Source organism: Danaus plexippus, chromosome 11 (assembly GCF_018135715.1).
Source record: "Danaus plexippus chromosome 11, MEX_DaPlex, whole genome shotgun sequence".
NCBI classification, from domain to species: domain Eukaryota; kingdom Metazoa; phylum Arthropoda; class Insecta; order Lepidoptera; family Nymphalidae; genus Danaus; species Danaus plexippus.
Genome location: NC_083544.1, coordinates 4,559,107 through 4,575,446, shown reverse-complemented (window position 1 = coordinate 4,575,446; position 16,340 = coordinate 4,559,107). Strand labels below are relative to the sequence as shown.

The 16,340-nt window shown below is 30.9% G+C and overlaps 2 protein-coding genes across 3 annotated transcripts in view; both read left to right on the top strand.

Moving 5' to 3' along the window:
- Positions 1-180: 180 nt before the first annotated feature.
- On the top strand, positions 181-10,242 carry LOC116765841 (popeye domain-containing protein 3-like). Of its 2 annotated transcripts, none has more exons than XM_061522095.1 (8): positions 181-356; positions 429-487; positions 589-673; positions 739-920; positions 2,358-2,489; positions 3,740-3,847; positions 7,523-7,739; positions 9,485-10,242. In XM_061522095.1, exons 1-8 carry the CDS (start codon positions 230-232, stop codon positions 9,700-9,702), a joined length of 1,128 nt encoding a protein of 375 aa, XP_061378079.1. In that variant the 5' UTR covers positions 181-229; the 3' UTR covers positions 9,703-10,242. The 2 variants fall into 2 exon arrangements, with proteins under 2 accessions (XP_061378079.1, XP_032511353.2); XM_032655462.2 differs by having other exon boundaries at positions 7,448-7,739.
- Positions 10,243-15,641: 5,399 nt separating this feature from the next.
- LOC116765907 (blood vessel epicardial substance-like) overlaps positions 15,642-16,340 on the top strand; it is a 28,118-nt gene continuing 27,419 nt past the window's right edge. Inside the window, exon 1 of the mRNA XM_032655544.2 lies at positions 15,642-15,907. The gene's annotated coding sequence lies outside the window, so the exon portion shown is untranslated. The remainder of the gene's footprint in view (positions 15,908-16,340) is intronic.

Here is a 16,340-nt window from a genome sequence, read left to right as displayed (position 1 = left end):
TTATTAAGATAAAAAAATAATAATTTATAATCTCTAAGTAACAAGCTTTAAAATAAAAAATATCATGTAAAACAAACTGTACGTTGACGTTATTTTCTTAAGATTTTACAATTTGAAGGAAACCTGAAATGTTTCTACACAATACGGCTGAAACGTCAAGGAATTAAAGTTATCGATTTTGTTGCGAATGACGTTTTGTTGTAAATAGTAAGTTGTATTAAGATTTAAAATGTCACAGGGCAGTTTGTCGTCTGTTAAAAAAAAATATATGGAAATAGGAGAGTATAATTTTTCATGGCCTGGAGAAAATGGGACATTTCATGACTTCGGATCTCTAAATTATACGATGCCGTCAGGTGAAGACATATATAGCTGTAAAATTTATATGTTTACATCGATCGCTTAGCACAACACCAACTTTGTTTTAGGACCATGGTATTGGCCTTGGTGTCCCACGTGGAGGATTTTCCAGCATCCCTTGTTTCAGGTAAGAAAATTTATTAATAACGCCACCTGTTATTGAGCTAAGTTCGTGAAGATACAACTTGTGATTGATGACATTTTTAATAAAATATGATATTATTTTAGCTCTCGAACACACTCTTCGTAGCTGCTTACTGTGCTCCTAGTACCAAGAAGGGCCAACTTTGGATGCATACAATTTTAATATTTGGTACGTGTACACAAATGTTTTTATTCGAAAATATTCAGTATAATTTATTATATTTATCATATTAGGTTTTATGCTATACTCGGTATGGGCTTGGCACGTTATATGCTCACCCGATGCATTCTCCTGGAACTTCAGCTTCGTGTTTCTTAATCTAGCACAAGTTGTTTATCTAGTGTATGAGATGAGGCCGGTCAAATTTGATCCAGAACTAGAGGAGGTGTATCACACGCTCTTTGAACCTTTTAAGGTAAGAATAATATCAATATTATCTTGTCCCGAGACACAAAAACATTTGGTGTTCCAACATCTTATCACAAATTAGGTTCACATTTGAACAAGGATGTAGGTAAAAATTAATAAAAATACGTTCATACTGAACAAAAAAAAAAACAACTATTTATATTTATAGTTAAATACCATCAATAACAACCGAATTAAAGTTTTTTATTTTTAAATACCAAAAAATTTAAATAAAACGTCGCAATTTTAATAATACGTCTTTTTTGAGCATTATGGTAGGACTTTAATAAATTAAAAAAATCGCCTAATATACTTAAATAAGATAAGGTATTTTTACCGCATTATTCTGAAAGAAAAAAGATAAATAGCTTTAAATTTATACACAATAAGGAATAAATTAGAGCAGTACTTGTTACAGTACGCAAGAATTTTCGTGACTTCCAATCAAATCGCTACATTTGTTATTACTAATAAAGTTGTAAATTTTTTTGGTTTTGCTTAAATTGTTTAATTTAGGATTTTTTTTATTCGGAATGAAAATCGAGTACTAGTTTTATTATTTTGAGGATTCTAATTTGACTGGATGTCATTTATCACATTTTCAAAATTATAAAATATGTCCTTAAAAAAAATATTATTTTTATGACGGGCCACACTAACACAGAGAAATTATTCAATTTACATTTTCATTCAGTAAATATATATATATAATATATATATATAAATAAATTTACATAGATCAATTCACGTCAGAATACTCGATCGTAAGCAATTTATTTGTATCGTATTTTAAACAGACAGTAAAATCATGACAAAATGGGAATCAACGCTTGTGTATAGGCTCATTTCATTAAAAGAATAATTTATATGAGCACAAAAAACGTTCGTCCTTAGCGGTACCGCTAGTATGAATTTAAATTTTTCCATTCATACAACTTTTTGTACTATAATGTGTGACAGGCTGTGAATGAAAAACTGGAAATTGGCTTTTCTCAGTTTGACGATACAACCTCGTGAGATAGGTACGGAGCAAAAAAAGTTGTAAGTAGGCTTAGTCTTCGGATAATAAGATTGTATTATTTGCCTAAATATTAAAATTCTCGAAAGTTTTACAATAAATACTATAAAACTTTTCAATATAAACCATGATCTGGTGATGTTTTGGTCGAAGATGAAAATTAATATATACAAAGGTATTTCAACGCTCGTCTTATTTCACCACAGGACCACGTTTTCTATGAACATTACATTAACCTAAGATCATATTTTTGATGGTCAGATTTGGATTTTATAATAACCAGAGTTGTATTTCAATAAAATCTTAATTCATTAGCCAACCTCGTCGTCTTAAATTTCAGTAAAGTAATCTGTTTAAATCCACTATACGCGTGAACATGTTCATGTTAAAACCCAAAACTATATATACAAAAAATTATTATGTTAGGTAACACGTTTGCAATTCAAACGTATGGTGTCACCTGATTTCGCGCATGTGATGTCTTTACACGCGGGTGAGGCGTACGCTATGCAGAACTTGACCAAGACTGACCGTCTCGGACTATTACTGTCAGGGAAGGTAGGTATGATTTATATTATAATATGTAAATTATTTTGCTGGTGTGTTTGAAATTTATTATTGAGAGTGTTTACGAAGCATTTGCAACAAAAAGTAGTCCACACGTTGTTCCATATCAACAGTTTTTTGAATAAAAAAATCACTAGTGTAGATATTTGATGCAATAAATCAAAAGTTTTAAATTAGTATGTATAAAGTAAAACTTTATTACAAAAATAAATATTTTTATTCAAATTCTTGCTAAATGAATAAAAATCTATTGTAACAAATCATTAAGTAAAATATGGCATAAAGTGCACGTAGCTCATAAGATATTCAACGTCGTCCACGCGCCCGTTATAGCTAATTTATATATGGGCTTTTCGTGGTCCAAACAGACTATGATAAATGCTTGAAAGTTGTATATTTATTATATATGATTATTTTTATTAAATATGCATACCTTATATTCATGTATAGGATTTTTTTTTTAATTTAAAATATAAAAAAAATAATTGGATTCATAGATAACGGCAATTTTTTTGTCAGAAATGCAAAATATGTTCAAAGTTTTGGCAACCGTGAATTTTTTTATATGAATTTTTAAATAATTTCAATTAATATTGAAAACGAAAATATTTCAAGAGGGTCGGAACTTTTAAAAACATAGCTTTAATAACAATTTTTCCGACGGCAACATTTAATATAACCTTACCGGTTACTTTGTTTATCTATAGAAACATCAGTGAAAACTGAAAAGTTGAAGAATAAAAAGTGTAGTGAATACCTGTTGATTAAATTAGTAATGAATGCTTCCATGCCCTATATCATAGCTGTCATGTTAGAATCACTTAGCACTGTACAAATTATGCAAAATTTGCTGGCTTATTTGAAACTGGTGAATTTAAAACAATTTTATTTCGATTGCACGTGCCAATGTATGTACCTATTGAGATACGGACGTAACGGTCGGAACGTGCTCTCCCTTGAAAATGTGTAACATTATGGTTAGTATAAAAAGTACGATGAATTCATCGTTACTTTCCCTATACATTTGTCCGGAATAAGAATTTGACGGTAAACGAATTTTACGGCTTACGATTAAACTGGAAAGTAATTACTACCGCTTCAGCTGATTCATACGTGAACACGTATTAAACGTAACACAGTGATTGCTTTTTTTTTAAATTCAAACATTGCTGACTTTGAAACGTTTTAAAGTAGAAATTTTAATTAAAAAATTGTTTTTATGAAATTGTTACTTTGTGTAGGTGAATGTGATGAGCGGACATCAATTCTTGCATCCTATTCTACCTTGTGAATTCCTCGATTCCCCTGAATTTGAATCGAGTAGGGCTACCATCGATGAAAAATTTAAGGTGGGTATCGTATCTGTAATTCATATATTCACTTTTATTATATAATCTATAGAGTTTAATAATATATTTATTTTAAATTACGTCACGTCTGCATTTTGAATAATTAATTACACAGATATTAGGTAATCGAAGATACAAGTAATATTTTAATTATACTTAAGTTATTGGATGAAACCTTTTTAGAAACGCTGGTGTAAAATGTTGGGTGTTACTAGAAAAATGTTATACAATAAAATTATATTCAGTCTCATTAAAATAAACTGTCACATTAATTTCATATTTATACGTTAGCTTATATTTCCGGTTTTAAAACCAAATTTACTCTTCATCCGCGTTGTCCGTAACTTTTATTATATTTTATATAAATTATTGAAATGCAATCTGAATTGATTTATACAAAAATAATTTAAATTTTATTTGTTATCACTGGTTATGTAAAGTTTCTTTTCAACTGCCGAAATATCAAATTGAATAAGTTCGGATTTCAACTGCTCGCCAATCATTATACAATATATTATCTTAAAAATCCATTCCTTTTTCATATTTGCAATAAATAAATAGTACATTTATATCTATTTTGAATGAAGGAACTCTTTATGATAAAAAGTCTTAGTTTTTGATGGTAGGTACTCGTACAAATAAAGTGGTTTAAAATTCAAAATCATGGAACGACAAAATTCGTTAACTCCAGTCAGCAAACGCGATAGCGTAATTGGTAATGCGATAGCAAAGCGATATTTTAAATGTCCCTGGATCATATCCTGCTCGTGTGGGGTGATTTTCATAATCTAAATATATTTAATTAAAATATTTATCTTAACATCAATTTTATAATAAAATATAATTATGGGTATTTAATGTCAATCTATTTCGGGAAATTTTGTCGGGTCAGAGGTAGCGATAAATCTATACAATATTTACTATTTATATTGACTTTAAAATATAAAAGAATACTTAAAAATAATATTCTTATTATATCGACTATATAACAATTCGTAATATTTAGTTTAATAAAATGTTTAATTGCACTCCAAAGTCATTCCTGAGTAGATTTCCATGTCACACTTTGGGTACATTTACACTGATTTGCATTTCTCTATCTGAAGCTTTATTGACTTCATAAACTTTGAATAAAACAAAATTGCTAAGGTAATTTAATAACGTTTAGAAACTGTAAACGTAATTATTTACTTCAAACTTTGTTACGTGCATTATTATTTGGTATGAATGTTTAAAGCTGATGACCTCTGTATTTTAACTTTCCATACGACATTTCCGCAAAATGTTACTATCGACTTTTATAGGTCATCTGAAAGATCACTTTTGTTGTTATTAATGCATTCTAAAGAATACATACAATATTTCCATCGACATATTGAGTCATCACGTTATCTCTGGAACCATAAAGCGTAGAGATTTGAAATTTGGTAGGAATATTCCTTTCACCAAGTAGAGGTGGGCTAAGAGCGGATTTAGGAAAATTACGTGTTGTCACCCTCGAGTGGGAGGCCGAAGTGACGCCGGCGAAGTCGGGGGTAACAGCTAGTGTATACATATAAGTTACTAATGTATAAAAACAGACGATGAGCTTCACAATTTATTAAGATATGTTTTTATGTAAGAAAAGCTACTGAAACGTAATAGACTTGTGTTTTTATTCAGTCTCCCCTTTTGTAATTCATCATACAATCGTCTGGGAGTTTTCCTGGTTTATTATCGTTTATGTAATTACATATATGATTGAGGCATAGATGACAAACAGATTCAGATTATCCTATCTGCTTTTAATAGATTTAATTGAACATGTGTAATATTTCTAAACATAATATATAACAGTTTAAGTTTCGTAAAACTCCGCGTTCTTTAAATTTTACGGGAAAATACTAACATGCATAAAAAGTCTATATATTATAAGTAATATTATCAAATAAAAACCAACTCTGTGTAGACTGTTTCAACATTTGTAATATGATACTATATTATCTCTACTTGACGTCGTCATAAATTCTTCTACGTATTACTGTATGTGTGCATTTACGAATCATAAAAGTGTACAGACCTATAACCTCTAAGGAGTTTTGTAATGTCTAACTTAAATGTAACCAACCCGTCTATAGAAAGTTTTAACGAATAAATGTTGGCTTTGAAAACTCCTTCAAAATATAGGTCTCAAGTTCTAGCTTGGGTTCCTTGGGTTTATTACGATACAACTTATTTAAAATAAATTCTTCGTATTTGTAATCAGAAACAAGCAATGTTGTACCTAAATACAGAAGTATTGATGTACAAATAATACCTTTCATAATTATCGAAAAATATATATTTTTTCAACCTATTGCGCAGTTCTAGATAAATCATTTAATGAATTCTACAATTCTATAACATATCAATATTATGTACAAACAATTTAATGTGTATTTTCTACTCGTGAATATGTCGTATGCCTCTTGAGAGTTGTGTTGTTTATGTACCAATATTGTAGTAGATGTACGTGTACGTTCTTTGAAATTGGATGCCTTTTATTGAATTGTCTTTAGGACGTACATTTTTCAATAATGTTCGTTCTTCAATAATTCATAAGAATACTTTGTATCTATTCTGAATTTCATGGTTCAGTTGTTACGTCTCCGATATATATTTTTTATTCCATAATATAACTAACTAGTTTTTTTTTTTATATTTCATTGTATTATGTTAAGTTTTTACACTACCGAGCAGTATGGTAATGTAGCCCATAAAGTCTGAATGATATCATGTTCCATTACTGATTAAATCGCACCCATAAAAATGAACTGCAGACGAAGATATCTCACTAGTGGAAAGTAATTTGGTACGTGTTAAGGGCGAATTTAAATGTTCTGTGACTGGCTAACGATGTACTCAAAAAGCCATCACTTACGATATTAAGACGGTAAATTTAATACAGCAGGCTAATTGAATAGTAAGTTTCTATCGAACTAACTGGTCTAGTTTGAATTTAGGTTTATGATGAATTTTTATTATTTCATTGACGTACTCCAGCTGTAAGCTCACCCTTACCCCATTCCAATGACCTAATTGTCGTCTGATACCTCTATATAAAACAGAGAGCCGCTATAAATGCGCGAACTAGGTTAAATATCGATGGAATCTAAACATTTCCTAATATGTCCAACATGATGTTGATATCCGTGAAAACGCTTGCTTAGTTAACGGTGCACGAACGATTCACTGCCAGCATTTGTTTAGTAATTATATAATGCAAAGCAAAATATTCGATGAGCAAATGTTTTAGACTTTATCTATTTGCAAATATGTCTGAACTTGATCCGATGACGTGAACGTATTTTAAAGGGAGACGTTCTATTTTTTTTGTTTGATTTTTATAATATTATCTTTTAAGTTTTTTTTGTTTGTTACACTATGTACCAACATATTTTTGGTACTGAATATCAGTTAAATACAAGGTAGCTGAAAATCGTTACACCAAGTAACATTCAATAACGTATGCACACAGAGATCGTAGTACTTTCTTTTTTTAATATTTCCCCTACTATGTATATTTATTTATATATTTTTTTTCTACGAAAATTATGTCTAATCTATATTTACTTCCTCCAGGTATCCATAGTAGCAGCGTCATCATGTCGCTACGTTTACTGGCAGCGTAGTTCTCTAGAGTATTTGTTTGTTAAGGAGCCGTATCTAGCTTCCGTAGTGACGACATTGATCGCTCGGGATATAACCACTAAGTTGTACGCTATGAACAATAAGATTGTGACAGAGAGGGGTTCGCATTTGGATATACGTTTGCCGAGCATATCGCATGCGCTTGCCCGAAGCCCTAGAAGACTTAGGGCGAAGCCACCTCCGCCTACCACAGTACAACCCGTACCCCCCGAGAAGAGACCAAGTGAGTATTAGTGGAACCTTAATATTTTATTGATTTTCCCCTTCTTCCTTTGTCATGTTAACTAACACATATGTGTTAAAATTTTAATTAATTTAATTGTGTTATATCGGTTTTATTCCCTCCTATAAATATAACAACTTTATAGTTAGTAAAAGTATATTATGAGCTTTTTAAAATAAGCGTATAAATTTTGTTTTTTCTTTTACATTTTATTCGTATAACTCAACGTTTATGAAGGGACTCGTTCTTTAGAAATATTATACACTGGAGACTGTCTCGTGACGCGTTGGGTGCAATTTCACATTAAAGAATATGAGTGCACTTAATATGAATTTATTAGAAAATTTATTTTACTAAATTGTACAAAGTGAAATGGAAAAAGTGAATAAGAGGAAGTAATTTATATTTAATTTATATTTATTTATATTTAAGTTTTTTCATTAAAAATAGGTACATAGTGTACTATGTACGATATAAGTAACATTTTAAACAGCAATCCTTTATTTGGTTTATATATTACATATAAATAAATTGAAGCAATTCGATTTAAGCGATAAAAAGTTTCGTGAGTTCTTTTAGAGATAACGTGCTATCGGTGATTTCTTGTTTACTGCTTTAAAAAAAATCCTCTACTATTTTGTGTGAAATACACACACGATTACCTCGATTACTTTTTTTTATAAATCTTTTCACTATTAATAAAAGAACAAAAATACGGTTTTTAGGTACTACGTAATCATTACTGTTTTTTTTTCATTTATGTGTATAAGGTATAATGTATAAAGTCTCAAATATAAATATAAAATTTAAAAGTAATTCTAACTTATTGAAGTTGGACAATAATTTACTGGAAAGGTTTTAAATTTGAATTCCTACTGAAATTTGTCTATTTTCTATGTCCTTTATTCAATTTAAACATTTACATACACTCTATAGACACTTAATCAAAGTCGTTTGTTGGACTCGACCTTAAATAAATTTAATCGTAGAGGAAAACTGACATGATTTATCGCATGAAGTTTAGGAAAAATGTACTAAAATAACAATCGTTGATTAAAACGAAACATCAATTACTGAGGATGTAGAAAAAAGTTGTTGGCCAACAGCCATAGCGAAATAGTGTTAGTGACTGAAAGTTTTTCATTCTTCGGTACATAAAATTATCAGTTACAAAGAAAAACTTGGAGAAAATCATTTGACTGTCTTTTTAAGACGTAATTTGTAAGTTTTCAATTTTTTTGGCACCTATAACTTCCTACGTCTAAAAGAATCATTAAGTTTATCGAAGCATCACTTATGGTAATCCGTAGCTGGTTGGCGGGCAACAAATTTTGGACTTACATAAGTATAGATTATACATATACTTGTTTAGTCGGAGTTTGAATCTGAGGACTAGCGTAAAAACTTTTTATATAAATTATAACTGGTACGGGGGACGGTCGTCGTTCGCATATAGTTAATTAATTATTCTTATGATAAAATTGAAGCAATCTACTAAGTAGATTCTAGAGACGATTGCTATGAGTTACAGCTGCCTAATATTAATATGGATATATACAGCTATTTCAGGCATTACACTTCCCGTATATTAATCATTTACCTCGTCTCTTTCTTACTTTGGGTAAACAAATATCACTTTCATTATTATTATCTCACCAAAACTGTACATAGTTATCACTTAGTGACTTAATATACTGTTTATATATTTTGTTTAATATGTTATTTAATGAATACCTTATACATAGATTACTGGTCACGGGATTCTGAAACGGTAGCGCATATGGCAAATCGTAATGGGATAACAACATCGTATCCCGAGGACGAGGAACTAATTCCTCTGGCAGCTCACGAAGCACCCGCCGCTTCATCAGATGATCTGTCCATAGCTGATAGCTGTCCAGACACATCTTCTAAGTACCACAGCTGTGAAGGTGTTGAAACTGATGAAGATCTTAGACATTGACTAACCAATTTCATACTGGTTTTGTACAGAATGGTGTGGACACTTTGTACGAAAAGTAGATTGAATTTGTATGGAAGTCTTCAAAAGATTCATTTGCTATCTCAGTAGCCAGCTGCTCTGAGACTATATCGGAGTGCCATAAGTTGTGAAGACATAGCAAACAATTTTTCCATGCTAAATACTCATACTGCAAGATCTAGTGCTTACATTTTAACTATTAAAATAGAAATCCTTTCTATATTACATTCTGATTGTGTTCTATCAATTATTATGCTCGCTACATAGTCCATAGAATGTTATATATAAACTTTTTGGGTTATAAAGGGACTATCCGAAAAATACTAAAGCAAAGTTTAACATATACAAACTGTTTAACAAAAGAAATACCGCAACCACTCCACTTTACGATCAGCTCGTCCACTGGAGCGTAAATGTTTTTTGTCGATATATGGCCTTTCCGAAAGGGTATAAATTTCGTGATGTATAAAGCAATTCATGATTTCTTGTGTAAACCTGATACGAACAATAAAATTGTATTTCAATGTAATTGTTTTATTTTTATGAATATTTAGTTCTATGGTCCATCAAAATATTTTTAATCTGTTCTTTATTCGTCATCGTAAGGTCTGTGGTTTAAATTAAATTTTCCGAAAGTTATGCTGAACTCGCTAATGCTCGGGAGAAGTAAATTTTGAAAATTGAATGTAGCTACGCTTGGATGTGTTCAATATTCAGTTTCTGAATTCAGTCGATTGAGTGTTGACTGTAACTTACGTATGTGATGGTATATTTATATTAACAGCAATTTTCTATTGAATTCAGATCTGTGCTATTGTTTGTTACTGTCTCATTCTTAATGTATACTAACAATGTTATACTACTGGAGTGTTCCATTCGATAAACCTGTGTGAATGAAGATAATAAAAGATTTATTTACATATTTTTGTTTCATTTCCTTCTAATATTTTTGTATATTCTATTGAAAACGACATCGCCCTAAGGACAGTACTTCGGTGGGCGATGATTGAACTAATCATAAGATGAATCACTCGCTCAATAATTCTTGTCACATACTTAAAAAATATATATGTTACTGTAAAAATTCGTACTGCTTATCAGTTCAGGTAAGGTTAGGTTTATTGAAGTAAATAATTAAGAATTCTTTTTTGTTTTATTCCTAAAACCAACATCTACCAGCTGACAGCAGTAAAACCTAGCATATAATGAATTCTGAAGCAAAAAAACTCGAAAAAATCGTCAAATTTTCAACATTTACCAACTCATATCGGTCAATACTAAAATTTTCTAGAAAATCTTAAGATTAACCGTAGTTCGAGCCTTTACAGTAACATATATATTTCACCTAATAAGTTTAATTTGAAGAAAATAAAAAAGAAAAAAATAAAAACTATACATTTGTTTTAGTAGCGTAGGTTTCTTTTTCAAAGGTTTAATTTAATTATAATTAAAAATACAGTTCAGTGATAAAGGCTTATAGGCCCAAAGAGTTTTATTTATTCTATTCAAAGTTAATAAATATAATTTAATGGGTTACCTTATCCATACATTCTGTCAATTTCCATGCAAATTCCATGGCTATCTAAGCCATTTTGTACGTGATTGAGAAGCAAACAAACCTTACCACCAAAAGGTAGAGCAATAAATTTCTTCTGCCATTCCGAATCAGTTTTAGAAGGTACATTAAAATTCATAATATTTTTTTAAACTTTTTATATCTTTAAAATTTAAAATTTTCTTCGAATAAAAAAAAATATAAACCACCTTTAATAGACATGCAAGAAAAAATACATAGATTCAGAAGCTAAAATTATTTAAGAGATGAAGCGTAGAAATTGGCTCAACGAGCATACCAAAAGTATATCTTCCTTGAATCATTAAGAAATTTTGCTTTCGACGCTTATCGTAGAACCCTAAAGTTGGCAAACCCTTTTGAGTATAAAAAAAATTGTTATAACAACAACGAGCAACATTTATAATTTATGTAGTAATATTTAAAAAAAGCTACTATATCTCTAATTATCATTTGAATATTCGTAATTTTTTAATAAATATATGTAATTAATTTACGAATAGATACTCACCTGAATGAGGATTTCACGGATGTATTAAATATAGCGGTGTATTACCAACAGAGCGCTATCGAATTTATCTAGTAAGGAGTTATTAATTTTATTAATCTGGCCATTGCTAGCGGCAGGCGAGTAACAACCCCGCGCCAAACCTCACTTCAAGCGCAGCACCAATCAATCAACTAGAACCGATCCAGTTATAGGCTCACTGTCCCATATAACTGGACATTATTACAATATGTACGCTTGTGTTGTTGAAAATTGAATTATTGGAATGAATAACTCTTTATAACAATACATATTTTAGTATTATTAACTTAAATGTATTCAATTTCGATAACCCAATGCGTATTACTTGTTATTTAACGATTAAATTGCAACATATGAGAAACTTAAAAGAGTTATCACAGCCAAAAATGTCTTACATCATATCATAAACCTGATCTTACACTGCTGGGTCGATTTTAACTAAATAAATATGAACACATAAAAATCGGTAAATCAGTTTGAAGGTGAGGTACGATGCCACCGACAGACACACACACATGTACACAGCAATTGTCATCGAACTTGTAAAAGTCTTTTTTTTTGCGTCAAAGTTTAAAAACGTACTTTTATTTAATAATTCGAAACTCCTTTTAATATTCATTAAGTTCTTTATATTGTTTATCTGACGAAGTTAGTAATTAGAACTGGATTATGTTTTTTTTTACGGCACTTCACGTAACGTCAACGTAACACCTCACCAACGTGTGAAAATCTTTCTACGACGAAAGGATTTTTTTAGATGGTATATATTATAAGTACTATAGGGGTGTAACCCTAAATCATTTAGCAACATTTTTTTGGATCGATGACAAAATCAATTAGAATTTAACCTTGTTTTCGTCACGAATAGTTCAAAGAGCGATATGGTATATAAAGTAATTTGGCACTCAACTGAGAAATTTAAAAATGCTCGATTTACTGAGGGACAAAACCGTTCTATTATGCTAATAGGTTCCGTTAGGAGGTTTCATCCGTCGTTTTACACATACCTACACCATTTGTGCCACACCAGCATCCGATGATACGAGGTCAGATCCAAATGGGAATTCATCATTTTAAAACAAGTTTAAGTTTAGAGTTAAACATAGTCCAACAGAAATGGTGATCTGTACTGATAAAAAAGTCATTGTAGTGTTGGTTATTAAAAAAAAAAAAATTTTCGTTACGAAAAAAAGTATGTATAAAAATATACATACATACCTACCTTTTTTCTTAAGGAAAGTGTTAACATAGTTACAACTTCACATCTTGCCGATATTCGTGCTTGTTAATATTGGCACATTTATAGTTTATTTATAAATTTAAACGAGTCATTCGAATTTTCAAAAGATATAATATAAACCAGAATAAATATTTAAAAAGTGGATAATGTTTATATTGTGCATCTGAAATCATGAATGCGAGTATTATCGCTGTATGAAAAAGTTCATTTAAGTTATTGTATTCCTTTTTATAGTAGAAACTAAGTGTAAAATGAGTTTATAAATCTTGACATATCAGGTTTGGTTGCGAGATCATACATAAATAGTTAGCGTAAAAACATTTTTTTTTCTAATCAAATTTTATGTAACGCCGTTAGTACTGAGTTTCAAAGCTATTTTTGGATCAAATTGTTTTAAAGAGAAAATAAATAGAATTAGCAAGTGAAGGTTAGGTAACAGTATAAATAAAAAATATCAAAGGAGCAGTAAAAGATCACCCATCGGTTGTAAATTTTGTTTTCTTTGCTTATGTCGCAATAGACTTTTCCAATTTACTTTTGTCTTTTCATTTTAAAACTGCTTCAAAACTATGGGGCAATACAATAATTCTTTGTTTATCACCTCATTTCTTTTCCAAAATAAACTTGTTTACAACAATCGATAAAAGATTGGCAGTCAAGGTGCCCTAGATCAAAAGTTTGCCAATAATGAAACTACTTACAAAGTTGTTGTATCTGCTTACCGCTTTGATTGCTATTTTCTAATTATTAAAGCGTCTGGAAAATATTGCCATTAAAAAAATTAGGAGCTTTTAAAAGATAATTTCATTTTATTCTTTAATATAAAATATGGTAATATATCATGTTTGTTTAAGAAAATGAAATTTACATAGCAAATTGTTATACTTACCTATGGATAGGTGAAAAAATTTTCTTTTTTTAATACACACATTTCAAACAGTTTTCTGTAAAATGTACAAATAATTTGTGCTCCTCAATTCAAATTAAGAACAACAAATATAAGTCATGGCAATTCTTGAATTCAAAGGGCCGCTGCAATAGCGAGATGCTTATCATCAGATTAAAGAGCGGAAGTGGTCAAGGCTGGAGCGACCGCAATAGAAACGAACATTACCTATCCACTCTTTCTAACTTCTTAGCTTTATACGATTGAACGGTGGAGCTTATCAAGATGGCCTATAGCATATAAAGCTAGACCCAAACCAAATACTTGTTAGATAAAAAGAGATTCTGCACATGAATACTCACTTGATTTATTAGTTATTTACTAACATTATAAAATATTTAAGGCAGTTGTCATTGATATGAATAGGAAAGGTTAATAATTAATCTGTTAGGTCAACTTTATTTATTTATATATCGTTAAAATATAACTTGATTCGGGAAATAAGATAGCAGTAAAACGTAAAGCAAAACGAATCTTTAATTTTTTTTATAGAAAAAGTTATTTTACCCTCCAATTTAAAATAAATGTTGTATTATTATTTTTTATATTTTTCTGTGAATCTCAACAATAACATAATCACAAAGAAATTTAAATTATATAAAAAAATTATAAGAAAATAGTTTGACATATAAAAAAAAATTTCAACAAAAGAAATCTTTAATTCGTAACTCATAGCAGCGTCAGATGGTCGGTTGGTCATACGTTATATTAGGTTCCTAATTAAAATTCATACATCTAAAGTGATGTAAGGCTTCAGGCTTCAGGCTCCCTTTGCTATTGGAGAGTTGCCAGCCGCTAATCGTCACGCAGTTATACATTCAATCGCAGAGGCCGGTCTATTTTAGGCTCTCATAAATAATATAAATCACGGCTTCCACTGTAGATTCGTAAAATTCTATTCTTTCATTTGTATATTATTCTTTCATTAATCGTTCAGTTAATAGGTGATTTTTATTACATTTAATACAACTCAGCATATGTAATTGTTTAAACTGTATATACTTATTATATACTAAATTTCATTTTATGGTACAATTCTTGTAACAATTCTTAATATTTGCCCAAAAATAATTATGTAATTTTACAAAATTTCGATTTTCTTTTGAAGTATTTTTATATAGCTGATGTATTCATATTTATGTTTACGATTCTGAATAAAAGAAATATGACTGACTGGAATTTCTTCTTGGAAATTTACAATTGACCGATTATTTAATCATGTGATTTTTCAGCCTATTTCGATACACTAACATTTCTGGACCAGTGCCGGGTTCCAAAGTGTCAATACGGTCGCTTAGTGACACTGATGCAATGGCATGTCAAATCTTAAAAATTACAACCCCAAAAAAGTAACCCTTTCAAAAACTAATATTGTTATGTATCTTATTTATTTTTAAAAATATTTCATCATTGCTCGAAGAAAATGTATTAAATGAGAAGTAAAGTAAATGAAGCAGTTCCAGCAACTATGTCATAACAATCTTTCGATGTTAATTATTTGACAAGTTGTGGCAGTGAAGAAGTTGATGTTGTTCAATAATTTTATTGATAATATCTGTGTAAGAAGCTCGTGGTGAGATGTGAGTGCGGGGGTGTGGGGGTACCAGGGGGTGTGGGGGGGTCGAGACGCGCGCGTGCGTGCATCGGCCGCGCCCGTAGCGGCGGGGCGACAGCGGCAGTAATAGTGTCGCGCGGGGCCGCGCTTAGCCGCTCACCGCTTATCTGAACCCGCTCCACATCGACTATGCGACTCGCGGGTCACTCTCCTACCTGTTGTAGTGCTTTATGATGGTACGGCATGAAAGTGCAAGATATGCGGACGTTCCGTGAACATCACCCTACCAGTATCACCACCGCCACAAGTGGGCGGAGAGACGGGACGCTTCCTCGGCTGCTCAGGTGAGCGGACTCTCGCACCTCGCACCGCTGGTAAAGACGCTGCTATCGAGGGGTCGATAAATAATACCTTACAGATGGAATCTTTTGCCGCCGATAAAGTATAAGTCCAGCTTACGTCGTAGACTGCGTAGAGCGTGCTACGCACCGCATGTAGTGATTTTCCATTCTACTCTAACGTCTCGAAACTGCACATAGAAAACTATATTTAAAATATATTACATAAAATTGTTTTCATTACTTCTTACACCGCCATTTAAACTGAAACTGCATCGGACTAACTACATGGAATCTAGGTAACTTCATTAAAAGTCCGTATCACGGAATCTTACCCAGCTCTCTAAGCTGCCTTTTCGTAATTCGACTTAAGTGGATTGTAAGGCCATCAAAAGCAGCATCATTAATGTCAAACCGTTTTAATAGACGGGTTAATATC

Excerpts from the sequence above, each read along its gene's own strand:
- LOC116765841 (XM_032655462.2), top strand. The coding sequence starts at position 230 with ATGTCACAGGGCAGTTTGTCGTCTGTTAAAAAAAAATATATGGAAATA. Across the intron at positions 2,490-3,739 it reads GACTATTACTGTCAGGGAAG|GTGAATGTGATGAGCGGACA; the intron begins GTAGGTATGATT and ends TACTTTGTGTAG. Across the intron at positions 7,740-9,484 it reads ACCCCCCGAGAAGAGACCAA|ATTACTGGTCACGGGATTCT; the intron begins GTGAGTATTAGT and ends CCTTATACATAG.